At 39.3% G+C, this 23239-nt stretch overlaps 2 protein-coding genes across 2 annotated transcripts; one reads left to right on the forward strand and one right to left on the reverse strand.

Moving 5' to 3' along the window:
• Positions 1 to 281: 281 nt before the first annotated feature.
• Positions 282 to 13532, reverse strand: LOC6558347 (semaphorin-5A). The gene is made up of 10 exons (XM_001985144.3): positions 13351 to 13532; positions 12622 to 12721; positions 4795 to 5002; positions 4523 to 4696; positions 4012 to 4155; positions 3748 to 3947; positions 1970 to 3687; positions 1484 to 1639; positions 1218 to 1420; positions 282 to 1151 (listed from the first exon to the last, which is right to left on the reverse strand). Exons 1-10 carry the CDS (start codon positions 13529 to 13531, stop codon positions 939 to 941), a joined length of 3297 nt encoding a protein of 1098 aa, XP_001985180.2. The 5' UTR covers position 13532; the 3' UTR covers positions 282 to 938.
• Positions 13533 to 21919: 8387 nt separating this feature from the next.
• On the forward strand, positions 21920 to 22489 carry LOC6558352. Its single transcript, XM_001985143.3, has one exon. The coding sequence runs from the start codon at positions 21955 to 21957 to the stop codon at positions 22321 to 22323; it is 369 nt and encodes a 122-aa protein (XP_001985179.1). The 5' UTR covers positions 21920 to 21954; the 3' UTR covers positions 22324 to 22489.
• Positions 22490 to 23239: the final 750 nt, after the last annotated feature.

A 23239-nucleotide genomic window follows, 5' to 3' on the forward strand; every position in this document is an offset into this window, starting at 1 on the left:
CTGAATTATTTATTTATTGATATGCCTGTTCCAGACAAATCGTTTGACACAGGACTCGTTAGGATCTTAAAGAATATGGCCTGTTTTAAGAAATAGTTCTTTGAATGCCAATCGATAGTTATGTGTCCATCGATTTCGAAAATTCGAAATACTTAAGATGTGCCCTTTTTTCTGAAATAGCTCTAACTCGTGAGATTTTTTAAAGGAATCGAATTGCTTGCATGTATTATAGGGTCGTCTAAGTACGAATTTCCACCCAGTTATTAAAAGACCCAGATAAATTTCATTTAACTAACAGTTTTTACTTTTCAAAAATAATGTTACAAATGTGGTTTACGATTTTACGTATTGTTTTCTTACGGCTAGATCTTTACAATATGATAAATTATACGTATATTACGAGTACTCAACATCTCGGGGTATTTTTCTTCATTTTTTTTTTTCAATTTTGCATGGCAGTATTTTGGGTTGGGCAAATTACAAAACAAATTTAACATTCAGTCTTGCTTTCGTATAATTATAAAAGCAGATTAGTAACTAACAATTATTTTATGTAAATAATTTGACAAAATAATTTACAAATTACTGAGTAGACATTTCAAAAAATAAAAAACAAGCTTGTTTATAAACACACAATTTAACAATTTCTACAAATTTTCAATTGAAATTCTGATTGTCGCAGTTTAAATTATTGACCAAATTTTTTACCTTAAGCGTTAAGATTAATAAATAATACTAACTTAACATAAACATACAACTACAACTAACTAAACTAGTCTAATAAAACGACTCAATATGAGTCAGAGAAGGAACTTTTTGCAAGCTGGCTGTGCAAAATGTTTTCGTTGTCGTTATAACATTTCCATTTGGATTGCACATGGCAACAATGGCACTAGTTGGGAGAGGGGGCCTTCATCCTCATCCTCAGATCCTTTAGGCTAAAACTTCTCATCGTCGATGGTTGTGCGGCAATTGTTGAGCGCCGACTGACGTTTCAGGGTGCCCGTCTCGCAATCGTTGTAGGTCTTGGCCAGCACCTTGGGTGTGTTGTTGTGGTGCATGTTGTTGCGATTCAGCGTGCCACTGGCAATATTGCTGTTCTTCGCTGGCATACGGAAACTGGACTGACGCTTGGGACGTTGATCATAGTACTGCAAAAATTTAAGATGAAATTAGTTTGAGTTTGCAATCTAATGATCTCAGATCGGGGCACTTACGTCCTTGGTGGGCAGACTGGAATACTGATTGGGATACGTGTCGAAACTGGCCGTCGTTGTCGTCGTCTTATTGAGTGCCTCCTCGGCGCTCAGCAGGAAACGCCTTCGTGTAAAATGATATGTGGCCAAGCAACAAGCCACGGTGAACAATATTAACACACAGATGACAATCGGCAGAGTTGCGCTCGACGCACTTTGAGCATCTGTAATATGCAAGTTTCGGTGTTGAAATAGTGTTTTAATTTGATTAGCAACAATTAGCTCACCATCACATTCGCCTGGCACGCAGGCAGTCTTCTCGAACTCGGCGCCACGGCATTCCACAGACGTGGGCTGCTCCACTAAGCAACGGCGGTGACGCAGACGGATGCCATCACTTGAGCAAGATGACCATTCGCTCCAAGAGCTCCAGCCGAGAAAGTCTATAAACGGAAACATTTTTTAATACAACTTTGAACTGTGCAGAATGAAATGGAAAATATGAAAAGAGGCATCTAGAATCATCTAGTATTGAGTGCTGACTAAGAGATACCCTTTGCCCTTGAACTAACTGCTGAACAACATAATTAAGACGTACTTAAATATTTGGTTTAAAGATGACTCCTTCTACTTGTAATACACATTTAAGTAGTTGCAGTTTTTACAATATCTGATTTTACTTTTACTTGTTTGTGTTTGGGGCATTAGAATGATTTCAACCCACAATTACTATTCCCCACTTTGCTCATTCATAATTTATAAGGATTACCCACCTTCACATGGCACCATCTCGCACTTCTGCTCCTCGAGCGGCCGCCCCGAACAGAGTCTCTCATGTCCGCCCAGACATTTGCGAGTGCGCCTTCGCACTCCCAGGCCACAGGTGACCGAGCAACTGGACCACTCCGACCAGCAGCTCCACTCGTGGCCCAGCTGATGATCGATGCTGTTGTCCGTTGGTTGTTCGTCTGTGGGACATGGCTGCAGATTGCAGGCGCGACTCTTCGAGTTGCGGCCACGCAGACGCTGTTGTGTGCCACCGCCGCAGCTGACACTGCAGGGCGACCAGTCGGAGTCCGTGGAATCGGTGGCTTCGTTGTGCTCGCTGTGCCGCTGACAGCTGCCGTCCTGGTGACAGTTGCGCGTCTCCTCCTTGAGCTGGCCGATGCGCACTGAGCTGGGATCGGCGCTGGTGGCGCGACAAGTGAATCGATATCGTTTCTCCACACGCAGCTCGGTGCCGTTGCCCGGCGATGCCGTTAGCCAAGGTGTCCATGAGCTGTGCCTTTGCACCTCGGCGCAGCTTTGCATGTTGCAGTCCTCGTAGTCCAGCCGACAACCGGGGCAATCCAAGCCACCGTTAAGTGGCCGCGGATCGTCGCATTCCCTGCGACGCATGCGGAATCCACCGCCACACTGAGCGCTGCACTCGCTCCACTCACCCCACGGTCCCCAGCCTCCATCGATGGCCGTTGGCTTGGCCACCGGACAGGGCGGCAGATGGCTGCAATACATCTCGGCATGCTCGGGCCCCAGGCACATGCGTCCCCCATGCGCTGGTCGGGGATTGCCGCACGTGCGACGACGCGTCTTCACCGCAATGCCACAGGTCTGGGAGCAGGGCGACCAATCCGACCAGCCCGTCCAGCCGCCATGCAGGGTGCAGTTCGTCACCTGGGTGCTGATGCCCTCGCATGAGCTACCTCCATGTTGTGGCTGTGGATTATTGCAGTTGCGCTGCCGGCACAAACAATTGCTGTCGGGCTGCTCATGCTGCTCGCACTCGCTCCACGGCGACCAACTAGACCAGCCGCCATCGATGGGCGCATTGAGCACCGGACAGCTAAACTGCTCCGGTTGTAGCCACGGCTGCTGCACGGCCGGATCTAGTGGCGTACAGCGCTCAACCAGCTCATTCCAACCACAATAGGGATCCATGGCATTGAAGCAACTCGACTGGGAGACATGACGACTGCAACGCTGAGCGGGTATCTTTGTCAGAGCCAGATCCGTGCCCAGATACAGCGATTCGGTCACCTTCAGGTAGGACATGTGCAACAGGGCACTGCTGCCCGTATCATCTGCCTGCCAGATCTCCACCAGACACGTTTGCGTCTTCCCCTCCATGCCGTGCTTAACCGACAGCTTCTTGATGTGATTGCTACTGCTGGAGACGTAGAGCACGTGCAGCTGCTCGTTCCTCGTCTGCACAATGTCGAGAGCAATGTGCTTGAAACGCTCCAGCCGTGAATGGTAGAGCGGCTGGGCACCAATCGGTTGGATGGCCTGATCCATTAGCTGGTAACGTGAACTCTCCAGCAAATGGCCAAAAGCTGTTGCTCCACTGGCACACTGGAACTGGCTGCGCTGTGGCGTATTCACTGTTTTCCACGCGGCATCCGAGTGCTCCTGATGCTTGAAGGCGCCCTCAAAAGCCGCATTTATCGAGCTCAAATTGTAGGCGCAAACGGCTGAGCCAAATATGCTGGAGCTGCGGGAGAATAGAAGAAGTTAGTGTGATCATTGAACTGAGATCAGGCAAATAACTCACCCAGATGTGCTGAATGTGGCATAGAGCACATGCTCCGATTCAGCATACGTCATGCCCTGGATCTCATCAAAGTAATACGGATAATCACCGGGCAGGGAGCAATTCAAGCGCGCCTTTAAGAACGATGTCCAATTGTCGCGCAGCACCTGATCCCCGCCAGCATCGTTCTTGCAGACGCGCGCAATGCGCGAGTAGATTGCCTAAACAGATTGGAGAGGAGTCGAGAGATCAATTAGGAGAATGGTCGACCAATCCACAACTCACCTTGCCACAGCTCATGTGTTCCGCAGCGGATTCACGGAGCAGAAAGTAGACGAAATTGCCCGCCTCAAAGCTGCCCACAAACTGAGCTCCATTTAGCCAGTTGTTGTTGTATTGCTTGGTGCGCAGGAAACGCTTGCGATTCATCTGAAAATGAACAGCGTTCATTAATAAAGTAAGGGATTAAAGCTAGAAACATGCATACGATTTAATGTAAGCAGCTTACAGTTAGATTAAGTGTGGACAAGTTAATTTAATTGCTTGAGCGGCAAGTAAGCCTCTACGGATTCCTTTCCTTTCACTCAAATCAGGAAGTTTGCGAAAACAATGCGAGAAGAATTCGTAAAGCTGAAGAGCCCAAAACTGAACAGCATCGAGAGGAATACCTAACGTAATCTGACACCTGATGAAAAATACCTTACTTAACTGAATAACAATAATCCGTGCTAATCTTGGGATGTTGTAAATAACTTAACACTGTTTATATTAGACTAGATATATTAGCTATACTGACCCCATTGGACTGGACGGGTGCGCGAATGATGGCCACATCGCTGCCGGAGAAGTCCGTGGCTGTGCCGGCAAACATGTTGCCATTGGAGGGCAGAAGACTGGTGCTGTTGGCCTGCGGATGAAAGGGGCACTTGACCACACCGTCATCAAACTGGGTGACGTTCAGATTTTCCATCTGCAACAACAACAAAACGAGGCATTTTCAGTTTTTCAGTTGGTTTTTTTTCTAATTCCATTTGAAGTTGTCGAGTTGAGGAGACGACGACCACTCACCTGGCGCCACGAGCAGCTTGGCTGGAAGGCGTTCGTCCCACACGCGTACAATTGGTTCTCACCGTAGCTGTGGAGCACGCGCACATAGTTGCGACACCAGCGCTCCGACTGGCCTTTCTGCTGGCACAAGAGCACGTTCCCCGGCGTCGCCTCCCATTTGGCCTGCTCCAGTGGCTCCAAGTCGAAAGACATGCGGTACAAGGTGTCTCTGCAAAAGAATCGAATCAAAATGTTTGTATTTATGTATATATATATATATATATAGCTAAATTCGGCCCACAACTCTGCTTGCACACACAAATAAGGCAAATAGCCTGAAACCAGCACCTCGCCTCGCTGCTGTGCCCAGTCATAACTTCGAACTGGTTGCCTGCCACGCTACTGGTGCATTGAACTGCAAGGCAAACTGGTAACGATACCTGCCCAGGCACAGTGGTACATGACACGCTGACATTTGGATATGGATTGGATGCTTGTAGTCTTGTAGGCGTCTCTTTTAGGTGGGCACTAAACAAGATGAGCGAATTAAAATTATGGCTTTAGTGCCACATTATACAACGATGGCGAAGCAGAAGAAGTTCAATTAAGATAAGCAGCCGTCATGTGTTGCAACACCAATAAAAGTCTGCTTAAAATATGGTTTGACACTGCAAAGATACGATGGCACATCATATAGATTGTACAAAGATAATTCATCTATAACAAAATTTGGGTTACAATTGTAAAACTGAGTTGACTTGCCTTTTTTCTATAAAAATACTTTAGGCTCTTGCTGACCACTGTGCAGAGTGCAGTGCCAGCGCACAATGCTTGCACACATTTGGCGCAACAAATACGAAGATCAATAGATCAAGTGCATACGAATGCGCCAATCGATAGATAGATAGATAGATAGATAGTTAGTTAGATGGAAAAATGGTTACATCTCACACTGGACAGAATTCGCTGGAAGGAATGCCGCCGCCCAGACGTCGCCATCAGACGACGCCAGCTGCCCACAGTTCCACATTGGACAAGTCACTACTCGCGACAACATTTGGTGTAGAAAAATGCGTTGAGCAATGTGGGAATACAGACTGGACTGGACCGGACCGGACTGGACTGGACCGGAGTCTGAAACATAATTTACGAGCACACTCAGAGAAAAGTCCAAGTTTAGAAACTTGCCACACCTTTGCCGCCAAGGGCAACTCACATTATTATTATTATTATTATTTCCTTTTAAATCTGATGGTTTGCATTTTTACTTTATAGAAATTAAATTCTTATTAAAAATAATTTGTAAAAAATAAAATATTTGGGATTGTCAATTTAAGACAAGCGTTTCTTATATTTTGAAATTATTTCTAAAAGCAAGAAAAACTTAATAGTTTTCAGGAGGATTCTTTTCTGAGTGTACAAGTGGCAGAACACCAAATCAATCAGTCAGTCAAAAGCAGCTGCCACGCGTGGCGCGTGGCACTGTGGCCACCCGAGTAACCTGAGCTGCCTGAGCCAACCGATAGCCGCTGCGTGAGTTGTGCAACTTCTGTGGTACGTGCTGATGGTGTTGGTATAATAAACGGGCCCAGTTTTGGCAACAAAATCGACAGACGCCCTTCCCCAAAAGCAGCTGTCAGCGACTTAAAAGGTGCGTGTGTGTTTCTTGTGTGTGTTTGACGTGTGTCGTTAACGATAACATCGCGTTGGCAGATGCAAAAATGTTTTCAGTTTTGTCATTATTTAAATGAAGCTATTAAATTCAATATTTTCAGGCCGTACAAAATGGCACAGTTTATGGCTAGAATGGCCATTTAATTGACTTTAAAGCTGCAGTTAGCATAATAATTAAACAATATTCAGCTGTGGTAATAAAAACTACTATAAAATTACATAGGGGAAATGGATTGCATTCGAGGTGCAAAGGGTGATCTTTAAATTTACATAAATGCAGGCAATAATCTTTTTTCTTAATTGGCCAATTTGCATAAGATTATAAAGTTGCATACTAAACATAAAAAATAAATTGTCTTTGACTTTTTAAAGATCACTAAATTTATATAACTGTTAAGATTGAACGATTATTATTATTACTTGCTTTAGCTATAAATTAACTGAATTCACTATACTATAATAAAGTACACTAAACTTTATACTATACTCAAGATAATTTTGAAAGATTTACCAATCTACGTAATCATTAATTTTTTACTACAGATTCTTGGCCAAAGTTAAGATAAGAATTTCTATTTCTTTTCTTTGAGATATAGACTCTTAATGCCGACTATTAGCCTTATCTAGGGCGACCAATTCAAAGTAAAATCCTCCTAAGCTCCAAAATCCTCCTCTGCCCAGAGTTCAAAATGTATTTGATCAGCCTTTAGCCATTGTTGGTGGAGTGCTGGGCAAAGATTAAGTGAGCTTCCTGCAAGTGACGTGACAAATAACGCGTAGCAAAATTATTGAACGTGCACACAAAAGCAAATAAAAATTCTCTGGCTGAGATAGCTAGACTAAGAGATACCCTGCACTTTTAAATACATAGTAATAATCACTTGATCTGCCTGGTCTCCGATATCGACTTATTCCTACAATCATGCTGAACATATATATATATATATTTCTGCCTGTTTTATACATTTGCACAACTTCAACACACCCATTTTCCCATTCTTATTGGTTTTAGGTTATACAAAAAGGGGGCGTATTAATTGTGGGCAGACTAAACGGCTGTAAAATTCAATTACTGCTGATTGTGTACAGTTGTTGCCATTTGTTTTGGCCTTAACGGTGTGCGATTACATTTTGTGTGCCGTTAAAAATTGAAAACAAAACAATAATAAAAACAAATATTAATAATAATGCTTCCCACAGCTTTTGCTATTAAATGCTGATTTTCGTAGAATACTTAGCGATATACGTGAAGAGCTATTTAAACTAACTGAAACCTATTTTTGTAAATAACTCGTTTGTTGGATTCAGTTTCCCATTTGCTTGGCAGCAGCGATAAGCAACGGCCTTGCAAATTAGCATTGCCTTCAGCGCAGCCCCCCCTGCCATGCCCCATTGCCCAACCTTCAACCACCTCCAACCCACTCCAGCACTCCCATTTTTTTTATCGTTCACCTCAGCAACGAGCTGATGAATTCCATTTTGAGGTGTGAAAAGTCGATACACATGTTCTTCCCAGTTGCTGCTTGCCTCGAGTTCTGTTTCTTTTGCTGTTTTCTTATTTGTTCTTGTTATGTGTTGCTGTTGCTGTTGCACTTGATGTGGTTGTTGTGGTTGTTGTTGTTGCATTTTGCTTTTAGCAAATATTTGCTTACTGTTTTGTCAGTTGTTTAATTTGTATTTGCCATAACTCATTTTGCCCCATCGTTATCACGCTCTGCCTCCCTCTACCCTCTACTTTTCCCTCTCTCTCTCTCTCTGCCACTGCGTGACGCGTGCATGTAGATACAAGCAAGTGTTGGCGGGGGGAGTTAAGGGGGTTCATTTTGCGCATCGTTTCGTATCTTTTATTTGTAGCCGTTTTGTAGAACAGAATTTACTTCGTAGTTTTTTCACGCATGCCTACAACTTATTACTATTCAATATCAGGCTAAGCCAAGCCCAAATGGGATAGATAAAGCAATAATTGAACCAACCTCTTATAACCATTATGCCAATTAACCATTTTTACACCTTTAATTTACATTACATTTAATTTACTTACATTTTTCATTACTTATGAATAAAACATTATATGTACAGAGTTTTTTTTAACAATTTGCTTAACTACTTTAGACAAGTAAATTCCGACATTTGCTTTATACATAATAAATTCTTTAACAAGTTTTATCAATAAGAATAATATTATTATACTTATTTATTTGTTTTATTTATTTAATGTGTACTAAAAATGTGATTCATTTTTTTATTTAATTTATTTATTTAATTATTATATTTTTATAAACAATTATATATTTACTAAATAATTAAGGTAATTAAGTTACAAAAAGATAAACAATTGCAATATATATTTGCACAACATAAATATAAAATGATCTGCATACTTAATGATCTCAAAAATAGATCCTCAATGCTCTATGGATCAAAATGCGAATGGATCAAAATGTTTGACTCATTTGCAGATGCGTCGCGTGGCAGCAACAACAAATGTGTTACTTGCTGCTATCTGTATCTGTATCTGTAGCATGTAACTGTAACTGTTCGTCAGTGTATCTGTATGTATCTGCATCTGTATCTGTATCTGTATCTGCAGCTGTATCTGTAGCTGTAGTTGTATTTGTGCGGATATTTCACTTTTGCGCATTTGCATTCACAATTCTCGCACACCTTGCGTCGTGGCTAAGTTTTGAGCGACAAGCGCGCGACAAGATAACAAAAAGGCCTTTTTGTAAGCAGACGGAGATGGAGCCGGGGATGGAGACGGGATTGAAGCTGGAAGCTGGAAGCCTGTATGTAACATGTGGAGCTATTAAAGCCATGTGTGGTGGCTTGGACTGTGGCGCCTGTCTGTCCAGCTGCGGGTTGTGTGACTGTGGCAATTGCCACAGTGCGCCGAATCAAGTGGACGGCAATCCGAGTTTGGCGACGAGCGTGGGCGTTTGTCTAGCGCCTGCTTGGCGACAGCTCGCAGCGAATCGACGGACAGCCGGACTGGCAGACTGGCGGACTGGCGGACTGACGGACTGAGGGGTTGACGGGCTGGCTTGTAATTAAAAGCTGCCCGTTGCTCCGTTAAGATCTTGTAAAAAACTGTTCAGTTTGCAGTTTGCAGTTTGCAGCTTGCAGCGCTTGCCATGCATTTCTGTATTGGGGCACTGCCTACGCCAGCCGAGCGCATTCCTTCCGTGCTCTCAATATCAAAAACTAATCCACCATTTTGGCTTTTTTTTTTCTCGCTAGCATACAAAATATGCAAAACGCCCCCCTTTGAAATTGTGCTGGGCTATATGTGTATTTTACTTTACATGCTTTTGCTTTGCTTTGATTAATTTTGATTTCAATTTCGCTGTTGCTGCCACTGCTGCTGCTGCTGCTGTGGCAGCCCAGTAGCTGCCTTAACTGACTGCCAACCACTTAACGTCTGTCAAATGAAGTTTGTATTTCGGCTCCAAATTGCCACACAGAGCCAAAAATAAAATACAAAATAAAAAAATATTGCTGAATTTGCCATATTTTTTCTCAACGAAGATTCGACATCAGATTGTTGACTATGGTTTACACGATAGTTGAGTGGGTTTATCTTTGTTTTGAAGACTGTAGTGAAACATAGCATTTAAAACAAAAGAACAATGGATTTAGATTTAGGTATGCTTAGACAAGTTTTAAGTTTCCTCGAGTTTACTTTTACTTCCACGAATAAAGTAAGAATTCTTTAGTTTATTTCATACCATCTACAGAACATTATATTCACTCTAATCCTAAGCAATTTTTATGAGCAGTTTCTATCATAATCATTTTAATAAATCCTGAAACTTCCTGCTGAAAAACAATTAAAAAAAACCCTTAGCCTAAAAACATCACCATTCAAAACTGTACAGTTTAAATAGAGTTGAAACCTTTCCCAAGTTTACTGCAGCTGATTGTTTTGTAATTTTTTAAAATGGAAACTTTTGAACTGTGTTTCCTTGTTTGTACAGCGTTTAAGTTAAGGTAATGTTCAGTCATATGTGTAAATACATTTCAAATGCTTCCCAGTTGTTGCAGTTGCCGTTGCAGTTGCACGGTCCATTTGAGTCATGCCACAAGCAGCGACTCAAGACCCCTGCAAAAATGAAATGCGGCAAAAAAAAAACTAAACCTTTATAAAAGGTTGCTGGCAGAAAGAAGAAGAGCGAGGGAGAGGGGAGAGAGAAAAAAAACACGAGCAACGAAAACAAAACGGTATATTATTTTAATGCAGTCTATATCAAATTTCGGGGCACAAGACCCCAAATGTGTGTAGTACGAGTAGATGCAAACAAATTACACGACGTGCAAGTGACAGGCAGTTGGCTCGTCGGCTCGTCGACTCGCCGACTCGTCGCCTCGTCACTCGTCAGTCGTTATGGGAGCCCCGTTGGAATAGTTTTCGAGCTCGTCCCCGACTTGTCGCAATATAGAAAGCCGCTCGTAATCCGAGCCTGCAGTCGTGTCAAGTGTGTTTGTGTCTGTGACTGTGTGACAGACAAGGAGCAATAGCTTCGTACTACTTCATACCTTGTCCCTTACCCCTCGCCAGTGTCCCTTCATTCGCCCATGAGTCTACAATTACCCAACTACCCAATTTATGAGCCGACCACAAAATCAGACAACAACAGCTAAAGTCAAAATAATATTGCCACAATTATATTGTGGTTTCTGATTAGAAAAAATAAAAAAAAGGTTCACATAGTGGTTTTGTTTCTTTGGTGGTTGTGCAATAGCAAGCCAAGAAATGGCTAAGGGAAGGTCAACAGTGGCGGCTTATCAAACGAAACGCGAGCGGTACAAAATCTAGACTACTAATTAAATACGGATTAGGCCACTTCTGGAGTGAAAACCCATTGCTTAGAAGTGTTGACTAGCTGCCGGGGTTGCTATTTAAAATATCTAAAAAAAATGCTGCAACGCTGAAAGAAGGCGGCATCATTAGTTGCTCTACGAAGGATTAATAGGAAATACATTGTTAGGAACTAGTCAGGAATGAGGTTGTTACTCAACAATTTCGATATCTAAAGCATAGTTAAATACAACTGAATTCGGACCACAAAGCGGACCAAAGTCTAGTTACTAACCGCTTATCATTGCTATCAGAAAAGACTAGAAAATACACCTTATAATAAATTCAACAATATTAAATATATACAGAAATGCCCACGCCGCTATCTAGGCTAGTAATTATAGTTATCTATACGCCTACTTGCCTGACTGCTGACAAGTAAGTAGACCAACTGCCCTTCGTTATCATTTACTTGCCACACGTGGGAGCATAGTAAAAAGCATATCGTAGTATTTGTGAGAATCAAGGCATAAAAAATAAGAACAGAAGAACAGAAAAACAGAAAAACAGAAGAGAAGAAGAGTGGAAAACATAAAATAAACCTGCGACAAATGATTGACAAACGAAAGCGAAACAGAGACGAAGACGAAGACGAGAACGAAGACATTTTGATAAATGAGCCAATTGGTATCTTTGTGCCTCAACGCAAGGGGTTAAGATCTGTATAGACAGAAAAGGGACAACACGGTCTTTACTTCACTATTTCTCTTCTTATCTATCTCTCGGCGAGCAAATGAAAATCAAACTTTGACTACTGCCTGAGAATACACAGACAGACAGACAGACAGACAGACAGAGTGCCATCAAATTGCTTAACAAATAGCAAGTGGAGAACTTGTATCTCTATGAGTAGTATGTACCTGAGCCTGGACAGGCCACTTGTTGTTGCTCGTAGTACTCGGTTCTGTTTGGTTTTCTAGTTGTTCTAGTTGCCACATGCGTTCTTCTTCTTCTTCTTCTTCAGTGTTTACTGTCGCTTTGCGTTGTGAGATAAACTTGCTGATAAGCTGCAAAGATTTGGGTAAACCGGTTGCGTGCACTTTCGATTTTAATAAGAGATTCCCCCAGACGCTGGCAATGCCAAAACAATTATCAGCTTTACGCAATAATCTGTTCCACTTAAACAAAGAGATAATGCACATTTGGCTTGGGTTTGGTTGTTTTTTGTACCTATTATTTTGACAAATTTAATTGTTTCCGTTTACTTGTGTTCTCTCGTATCTTATTTGGCGCAGAGTCATTATGATTGCGGGTTTGTGACTCAATTTCGTGGAAAACTTAATCTACGAAACGCATAAAAACAACATTTAAACACTTACCTAGCACCAACAATAACCTGCTTTCTGGCCACATCGTATAGCAATTCGGAATACCAAGTCGTTTCGGGATCGTAATATCGTTTGGCTGTTGACATTAGGTCTGTAAAAAATCAATAATATTAATATATATTGTACTTTGTTTAATAATTCATATCTTAAACATATATTTTCTTATTCCATGACATAACTCTCAAAAAGTAAGAAAATAAATGAGTATTTAAATTGCAGAATCGCAGTGTCAACAAAACTGATTGCTCAGTTTGCGCATCGGGGCGTACTCCAAGATGCATTCCACTTCCATGCAAAAAAAAAAATCAGAAAAAAAAGAAATGAACTGGCAAATATTTAAACAATAAACGCTAAGCGTTTTCAGATAAAGAGCTTCACGAGATATATGCATGCATATAGGGGTGCTAAGATTCCCAAGAATTGACATCTCTGTTGACACTGCTTAACGGAGAGAGAGTTTTACAACCTGTTCGTCCTCCTCTGCCGCTTCTACTTCTTCTCCTTCTTCTGCTTCTGCTTCTGCTTCTTTATCTGCTTGCGCAATAAAGTAAGTACTTAAAAGTTGTGCTGACTACTTTAGAGAAGTGACAGGCATCAACACAATTTCCCCACATGCTCATCATTCGAGTGTTTTTTTTTTGTTTTTAGCTTGATTGATTGCCCCACAATTGACACACTTTGTGTAATGGAATGTAATTTTTGATAATCCACACAACTCACCTTGATATGATATGTAACGCGAATCAGTTCCCAACAATTCATAGTTCGACTGCACCTGATAGTTGCTCATTAGTGCCCCACTCGTCGTCCCCGGGCTTTGTAGGGTTAAGCATAGAAATAGTAGTAGTAGTAGTAGTTGCCACAGCTGGTGCTGCATTTTGTCATATTTTAGAATTAACATGCTGCAATAAAAAAATAAACCAAACAAATGCAAATTTATTAGGAATTTCTCAAAAGATCATTGATTAGCATAAATTCCGTATCCGCTGACGTCAATGAATAATCTTAAGTTTGATCTGGAATAACCAGTGGCAGGTGTTCTAATACTACAATAAATATATGCAGAATCTGTTACTTAAAATATTAGTTATTTAAAATGATTATTTTAAATATTACAGACAAATGATTCAAATTATATAATACATGTGGGCTAAGTGAAAGCGTAACTTGTAAGCTTAAACATGAACACATTTCCACATACTTAGGTGCCCTGAGGCATGTATAACTAACTGATTAAGAGTGATCATTTAAGAGCAGTTCGAATCCACTTACTTTATATATTTGTCACGTAGCGCTTGAAGCAGATTATGTTTGCTTTTCCATTCAACTTTAGATTGCAAAAGAGTTGTGTGCGTATATAAGCAAGTATTTATACGCTTGATAGCATACAGATGAGATTAAAATTGCATTCAGCACTGTCACAGTCACACACAAATTCACAATTCATTTAGATCAATTGATTTTTTCCAATATTCAATTGGTTTATATTTTCACACATAAAAACAGAAATTCTCTTCATTTGGAAGTAGGTAAAATAAATGCGACACTGCGAACGGTGAACGAAGAGTTCTTTTTTATTTCGCTCAAGAGAGGAAGTTGCGCATGTCTCGCGAAAACGAAGTTAACCGCGCAGCGAGTCAAAACAAACTGAGCTACGAACCTGCGACAGCAACAGAAGACACCACAACCGAAAGAGCGTGGAAACAACAAAACGGGCAAAGAGCGAACGAGCAACGCACGAATCAACGAATAAACGAACGAACAGACGTACAAACGAACGTAGCAAAGCAAAGGGGCCAAAACGCCGACGCGATACTGCGGCGGCCCACGAAGATGTTTGTTTTTGAGAACCGGCTTCGGCCTGCGCAGAGAGCTCAACGGCATCAACAACAACAACTAAAGATTCGGCCTGCGGGGCCAAAGCATCGGTTTTTTTTTGTATGGGCGCGGTTGCAGTGGCAGCAGCAGGGCAGGGCACTCATATATCATGCGACAACGACAAGCAGAACTACTACGACTATGACTACTACTACTGATACACGGGTCGAATCATTGGGATCGTCGGCTGCTGATTGACAGACGACGCGACGTCGGACGAGCGACGACCGATGAACGACGTGCCCAGAACAAGGACTCAAGCCAAACAAAACGTCGTTTGCTGAGTCTGCTGTTTTCTGTTCTCTGTTTTAATGTGCTGGTAGCAGCAACCAACAAATTGACATTAATGTCGCGACGCAAAGGGGCACGTGATATTCTATCAGGCGACGGACCGATCTTATCTCAAACTCATATTCATCGAGACTATCATGCTTTTCTTTTGAATGACATATCTGATTATTCTCAGTTGTTAATTAGTTTAAACTCTAATTTACAGACTCTGATTAACTTGCTAGCAGAAAGTTTTACTTTGAGAAAGAAAGTGTTCTGATAGAGGAAAAGCATATTTATCCAATAATTTATATGTGGAAGTGAATATTAAAGCATGTAGTCACGATTTGTGACTTTCTCTCTTTGAAAAAATAAAAGAATTTTCGACAAGCTAATGCCAAACAAGTTTATATAATTTACTCCGTTCACGATCAGTTAAAAATGTGCTTAATTCGTTTTCTATAACAATCAATATATTCAACTTATTATCAGACATTATCATAAACACTCAAGGTTTATTGAGAAATACAATAAATTTAGGGGCTTTAGTATGTGATGCCAGTGTTTTCTTTATGATCTCAGTAATAAGATCGGGACCGCCCACTAAAGTTCTAAAATCAGTAAGATCAACACAGTCCTGTTGCCAATTGCAAACACAGCCTTGACTCTGCTTGAGAGGAGTCGCGTGAAAAAATACACCTGGTGTTGACTCGAAAGTCAAAAACACAAAAAAAATAAATACAATGCAGCGAACACGATCTCTGAGGATCGGATGTGTTTGTTTATGCCACAGCATGCACTGAATCAGAGAATCAGAGAACTAACTAGTCTAGCGTCCAGTGTGGGTAGGCAATCGAAATAACATGTAGCAGCGACAACAATATATACGACCGACTCTACCTAGAGAGCCCATGTCTGAGAGTGGTTTTTGGTTTTTTTTTTTTTGTTATAGAGACGATGGCTAAATATGCTAATTGCGGTAGCACCAACTCAACAGACGACGCCTTGTAGCATTTTCGGGCACTGGTAATTTACAGCTTAACTTCGGCTAGGCAATTGTAATGCAAATGCCCAGAAGCGAAAGACCCTCAGGTAGACATGGACATGGACGTCATTTCCTTTGTCTTACGAACCTTTCGACTAACGTCGCACGTGAGTCACGGAAGTGACCATAAATTTGATGTGCCTTTATCACTCCAGCAGAGACACCGAGAGAAAGAGAGAGAGAGAGAGATAGACAGAGAGAGAGAGAGAGAGAGAGAGATGCAAATCCTGCCCCTTTCGAACATTTTATGGTTTTCACCTGTCAATTCTGTTATAAATTCATATAGGGTTTCTTTCATTTTTTTGGGGGGCGAAAGTGATTGCTCAGTTGGGTCGTTTGTCAATATTTGCCTTTAACTTTGCCGGAGTTGTTCAGAAGTTTAACCCTAATGAATTATTACCCTTAGTTTGAATAGATAACAAAATAATCTGATAGCAGTTAGAGTCAAAGCATAGACAAAGTTATTCTTTGAATTCACATATCATTGTACAATAGAACATTGCATTCATTTATCCAGCTGTTTAAATCATCATAAAAAGAACGCTAAACTAATGTTTAAATAGAAATTGTTTAGTACATATATTCATAAAAAACAAAATCCAATTTCGTTGCCGCCATTTAGGTCATACTTTCATAGCAGGGGAATCTATCGTAATTTCCCATTCTAAATGAATTTGTTTGTTATGGCAAACGATAAATATATCATTTTCACCATTAAACTCGCAACAGGAACTCCACTTCATTTAGACCATAGTCATAATCTTAAACTTTCGAAATAAGTAAAAATTAGTTTGCATGCCAGGCACAAAGAGACTCAAACACACACAGTGCGCTGTAAAATTTAATGGCCAGCCAATAAATTCACAATTATTGAAACGATCCAGTTGGAATAGTGCAGATTTTATTCAATCAACGCAGTTGGTCGATTTTGCATGTAAATGAAAAAGACCTCTAAAAAGAATTGAAGCCAATGAAGGAAGTACTACAAGATGATGTACGACAATGAGTGTGTGGAGACCACTTGGCTGAATGCACATCGATTGGGGACAATACAAAAGCATTCATTTAAAAAAAACACATAAAAATATATATGCAGCTATTAAACATGACAGACTGAGAAAATACTCTGTAGCTATGACTAAGATTTATTGAAAAATGCTCATATAATAAAGAAAAATATAAAGTTTCAAAAATTCGTTTCTTTTTGTTTAATGTTAAAATTTCTTCACAGCATTAACACTAAAAAAGAATATATACTTCAATAATGGTAAATTGGCACGCATTTATTCACTTTTATGCTACCCAACGCACTCATTTTTGTGAGCATAGGGTATCGAACGTATCAAAACAATATGTAAACAATCATAAATTTGAAGCTTGTTGGAGACAATTAAAAGGCTTTGGTGTCGCATAGTTAATTTCCCAACAATTAAAAATACAAAATTATGCTAAGCAACTTTCCAACAAACAAAAAAAAAACATTCATAAAACTACATTAACTATAATGCGATAAAAAATACAAATAAATGTCAATCGAAAAAAATGCTAAAGCCAAAACCACAAATATGTGCTCAATAATTGTCAGAGACGACTAAAGTCTGGGGTCTGGCGACGCGTGTTGTTTCCAAATCTACAAATACATAATTGAAAGTTAAGGCAGCTGCCTTAATTTATCAATACACAAAATATGAGGCGACGACCCGCCTTATGCTCAGGTTCAAGCTCAGACTGTCAACTCGTAAATTTATGACACCATTTAGAGGCGATAAGCGCCGAAAAGGAATTATAAAAATGATTCCAAATCTACGCGGCACTCGTAGAGCGAAGCGTGTTTGGCAACTAATTTAAATTGGAATTACATATTTCATTTGAATATTGTGTAAATATATTTCAAATCAAGTGTCGAAAATATTAATTCGGAAACGAGCCAATGAGTGAGCAAAATGATCAAACAACTCATAACTTCTAAAGCGCGTTCATTAATTTGTGCATTTTGTTAAACTATATGTAAATATATACAATGGTTAATAAATACTTGCATATTGCTCTGCTCAAACTTTATCGCGATCCATATATAGATAAAAAGCTACAAATAGTGACGATAGACCGGTTATTTCAAAGTGAACTAGTCAATCGAATAGATTTTCTTACTGGGTTTTGTTAATTAAATTGCCTAAATAGTTTAAATTTCAGGCACATTTTTTTTTTAAATATGTTTTTATCGAAACCGATTGAATTTCAAACATTTTCTTAACAACCAGTTACTGAAACCGATTTTAATAATCCACAACGGAGTCCAATACCCAACAATTTGCCTTAGCCTTTTCTCTTTACGTTCCGGAAATGGAACAAGAATACGGTTCGCTTTGACATAGTTTGTACTTTGTGTATGTTCTGCGACCTTTCTTACATTTCTTACTTTCCCACTGATGCCAATTTGTCTAGCTTTTGGCTTCTCTCTTCATAAGACTCTCCCTAGTATTTTTCTATAATCCCCTATGCCCCAGATCCCAGACTTGTTGCAGTAAATCAGATCTTACTCTCACTTTGCTGTAAAATACTTAGCACTGTCCCGTATAATCTATTTGGCAGCCTCGCCTACGTTCCCCCATAATGACCAAGAAACAAAAAAAGAAAAAGAGATTTACATATAAATAGCTTTACGATGATTTCATTTAAATGACGGTTTATTATAGTTAAAGTAATTTATCAATATTTTTCGTTTGTTATTTATTTAATGCGCTCTGTGCCAATGACATAAATAAGTTTTAACAACTCCTACTGTAATGGAAATAAATGGACCGTGATTGAATTTTATGCTAATGTTACGCATTGAATATGTATTTTATGAAACAACAACACCATCAAAATATTGATCTTTTACAATTCCACCTGCTGTGTCCCTAATGATGTCAGTTCAAAAACAAAATTAAATATTCCTCACACGTCGCACACCAAAAACACTTTAAAATCCAAATCGAAACTGGCACTGAATTCGCACAAAATCTGTTACAAGCTTCAATACACATAGTACGCACATACAAAAACAAAAATATAAAATTTAGAGCGCTGTCTGCCATACTTGGAGCTAACTCAATTTACAACTTTTGCTCGCAAAGTTTTTGATTACGTTTTGAATTTGAGGCGATTTGTTGGAAACGTTCTTTATTTAGACAGTTTAATGAGTGCCTGACTCTGTCTCTGGCTCTGGTGTCATTTCATGCTTTTCAGTTGTCAAATTAAAGGCTACGCAATGATCGTATGCTATGTCTCTACTACACTCCGAAAAAAATCGATCTGAAAAGTATAATTTCTAGTACGAAAAAATTCTTTAAATTATAAATATTTATTTTAATTTTTAATTAATTTAAATCGAAATAATATTGAAATTTTTCAAATTAAATGATATGAATTCATAAACTATCTAAAATCTATCTATATTAAAATACTAATGTTTAATAGTAACCAAAGCTATTCGAAGAGTTCTACATCCTGCAAATAAGTCATATTTTATCTACATTTAAGAAAAATATACCAAAGCTTCCAAGGCTTCTAAGGCCTTGGGAAAACCGATTTTTTTTCTGAGTGTACAACAAACGACTGCAAAATGTCGCGTCGTCTTAAGCCCTGAGCAGAGAAGTGTCCCATAAATTATGACGAGCACTGTGCAAATTAGATACATTAAATTTGACATGATCAAGTGCGAAAATTTAGCAGGCCTGTTGACGTCTACTTTGATATGGTTATTAAAGTCTATATAAGGAATGAGGTCTTGGCTTTAATGAAAACAGACTGAAGTCATTCATAGAATTATGTATTCATGTTAATCCTCATCCATTCAAAAGTTTTGAGAGTATATTTCAATTTTGTACAATTTATGAAAGCAGTCATCAAATTGCCATAAGTATTATATTAATTTTGTAATTAACAAAATTGTTATCACCAATAAAGAGTACAGTGCTCTTCTTGGCTTTTTATTACACTTGGCATACGACCAACTGGTCGAGCTAGTTGCAATAACCATAACACTTTTATTTGTAGGTATAAAACAAGTTCCTGTTATTTTTACCGAATTGCCAAAGAAATAAAAACGAAAACAAAACATGTTGCGGACCACACACAAAGTAAGTTTAGGATATTGTGATTGTTATGGTTAGAAGTGAAATTTTGTAGAGTCATAAAGGTAAATAGAAACTTTTGTATGGTTAATTCTTGTAAAAATACAATCGACTGTAATTACAACCAATTGAGGTTGAGGATGTAAATGTAATAGGTATAAATATATGAACATATTATACCAAACCAAATTTGGTCAGAAACATGGCCAAATTCGGAATGGTATTTCGTGCGGGGTGTGTTCCTCATTTGGTCTAATCCAGAAGCCAACAAAGTTCCATTAAGATACCGAATTTACATAAATTTCAATTGACGCGCCTACCTTGCCATGTTTTTTTTTTTTATTTTTGTATTCTTTATTGTATTTTTGTATTTTGTTTTATTTGTTGGCAACTCGCTTAATGTCTTCATTTCAAGTTAATTTTCACTCGTGGGTGTTGCGGCTCACACAATTTATGGGCGACAGTGAAAGCCATAGAAATATGAGGCACACCAAATGGCCAGGCCTTATAAATCAACTTGAATGTCCCATGGAACGCACCCTTTTTCGGCTATTGTTGCTGTTGTTCGTTGTACATTGCTGTTGCCCAAAAGAAAAGGATTAAATGTTCGTAAGTGACCCCAGCAACAATTGTGAGCAATCACATGAGTGTTTGTGTGGTCTTCCACATAAAATACTACACATATGAACCATATGAACCTTCCAAAAGGAATGCATTTTAATTGAGCTGCGAAAGTTAACCAAACAATTGGAAATATTTTCTGTGTATATAAAAGTTACAAATGAAATCGGATATCATCATGTATATAATATGCAAAGGCATTTCTCATCAAATATTATACATATGCAAAAGCATTTTAAATCTTTAAATTTGGAAAAAAAAAGAGTTAATCAAGAAAGATTTTTAATTAGCGTACATTGTTTTATGCAACCCAACCCGCTGTTATTTCGCTTTTATGTATCTCATGCAAGTTTATATCATTGGGAGAGGTAAAATAATTATCAATACTACATTTAATGTTGGAAACACGATTCCAGCTCTAAAGTCAAGTTAAAATGTATCCCCAAGGAGTCTTTAAGGAATGAGCCAAAACTTTGTCAAATCTAAGCCACTTTTGAAAAATCAGATCTTTTTGATCATATTACGACCTCTAGATTAAGACTACATGCAAAGTTGGAATCGATTCCGGCTCCGAATTCAATTGGACCCCCAAAAAATGATTTTAGGGATGGGTTAAATTTGGCAAAGCCATAACTTTGTCCAAGCTAAACCGATGAAAACCCAGAATTTTTTAATAATGTTTCGACCTTTATATTAAGACAACATTCAAAGTTGTTAACTCGAGGGTGTGACAGCATAGCAAACATTGGACAAAACCAATATACTCTTATATCTTCGGTATCAGAGTATAGAAATATATGTTTAGCCATTTAGCACTTTGACAAAAGCCAACAACAAAAGGCCATTAAGTAAATTTACATAAATCAAAATTATGTTAGCAACTACACACAGACAATGCAAATCAAGCAACGGAAAGGCATTGAATCTAAAACAATTCAAGAGTATTGTCGCAGCCATTTGTAGAATATTGTGTTTAAATAGCCAAATCGTTAGATTGGCGCGAGATTTCCGAAGAATCTGAGTAACCAAAGGTGTTGATAATTTATTATTATTATTAGCATTGGCATTGTTCACTTCCTTTGTTTGTGTATCTGCTGTTGATCGGTTAGTTAAATTCCACGAGACACGTCTCGATTTCTAAGGTGTTTAAAAAAACTTAAGTAAACAAATGTTGTAAGTCGAATCAATAAAGCATATTTATTTGTATGCAAAGGGCAGCCACTGATGATTGTGTGTAACATGATACGGACTGTGTTTTTGGTTGATCAAATACAAATTGTTGATTAATTTGCTATAATACAATAGCTGAAATGTTTTTACACTCAGTCTGACACATTGGAAAAACAAACACAAAAAAAAAAAACATTATTGAAAATTGTACAAAATTTAAAAATGTCGCTGGCAGACCAATACTTGAGTTTATCGGAAGAAGTCATGGAATATCTATTCGAACAAAAGATACGCGAACGGGATCTGATGGCCCAAAAAGAGGAACTCAAATTGCGCATGAATAAAATTGAAGAGCAATTGGCTCTTCTCCAGAATCGTGATGATGATCAAACCTGCATGATTGCCACAGCCAATCTCTATCAGCTGAGCACCGTCAAGCAGGTGAAGGCGGCACTCTTGGCCAGTCTAACAGCCAGCATGCAACCGTATCTCAAACTGCATCGCAAACTGTCCCGTTTGCAACGGCACATCAACGAGGGACACAGTGCGCTGTACTCATCAGGAGTTCGAGTAACTAACGCAACGCCTTAGAAAAGTCAAAGTTTGGAATACAATTTTGATTCGAATGAATGCCGATATAATCATTTTAAGCAGCCTTGTTAAACAGAAATCAATTTGGGCTCCAATTCTGATTTGGTATTCTAAATTCCAGATTCCAGAATCATTAATAAATACATCAAATGGTAACAGACTTAAACATTTAACTTTAATTTGTATATTTGCAAAAACTGATCTGCTCTCTTTGCTTTGAAAACTAAGAATTCAAATGTAGCTAAAGATTCTACAATTATTATACTCTACGCTTTATTTCAACTTTAATTATTAAAACTGCGAACTTCCAGTCATTGTTCAAGTTTATAATGATGCAGTCAAGTTCAAACACAATCCTCAACTTGAAAAAAAAAACATTAGTGTCAAAAAGTAACAAGAACAACAACAGCAACAATAAAACATCCCACGACTAATTTGAGGAGCTGTTTTTCATCCGAATTTTGAGTGTAATTTCACTGTGAGTTGGCGGTGAAAAGGCAGCATCTGCAGCAACAACAATGGGGCACCAACAACAGACCCGAGACCCGAAACTTGTCATAATTAAATGTGTAATATTTGTCTTCGCTTTCGACACCTTTGCCTCTCCCTCCCAGCCTCCCTTCCTCCCCACCACACGCCCTTCCTCCGCTTGAATCGTCTGCTCAACGAGCCGTGAGCTGCGCACGCGCTCATCGCGTCAACCTTGTGGGCTGCATAGGGGCGGGGCGGGCACTGAGCTGCACATAGGGTACGGGAAACGGGCAACGAGTAGTCGGATCTTGTAAATTATAAAAATAAAAATAAAATCATGCACATTTCATCAACTTAAGGTCTATTTCACAACTTGAACATTTATGCTGGCAACGATGCAACAAGTCGTTCCGCTTGCCTCATTTCAAAAGCGAAAAGTGCGTCG

The sequence above is a fragment of the Drosophila grimshawi genome, unplaced genomic scaffold, assembly GCF_018153295.1.
Source record: "Drosophila grimshawi isolate 15287-2541.00 unplaced genomic scaffold, ASM1815329v1 contig_44, whole genome shotgun sequence".
Taxonomy (NCBI): domain Eukaryota; kingdom Metazoa; phylum Arthropoda; class Insecta; order Diptera; family Drosophilidae; genus Drosophila; species Drosophila grimshawi.

Bases quoted from the DNA above. Each gene is read 5' to 3' on its own strand.
- LOC6558352 (XM_001985143.3), top strand. From the start codon at position 21,955: ATGTCGCTGGCAGACCAATACTTGAGTTTATCGGAAGAAGTCATGGAA.
- LOC6558347 (XM_001985144.3), bottom strand. From the start codon at position 13,531: ATGTTAATTCTAAAATATGACAAAATGCAGCACCAGCTGTGGCAACTA. The intron at 4,156-4,522 runs GTCAGTATAGCT...GTTCATTTTCAG, and splicing joins CACCCGTCCAGTCCAATGGG to ATGAATCGCAAGCGTTTCCT. The intron at 3,948-4,011 runs GTGAGTTGTGGA...CAATCTGTTTAG, and splicing joins AACACATGAGCTGTGGCAAG to GCAATCTACTCGCGCATTGC.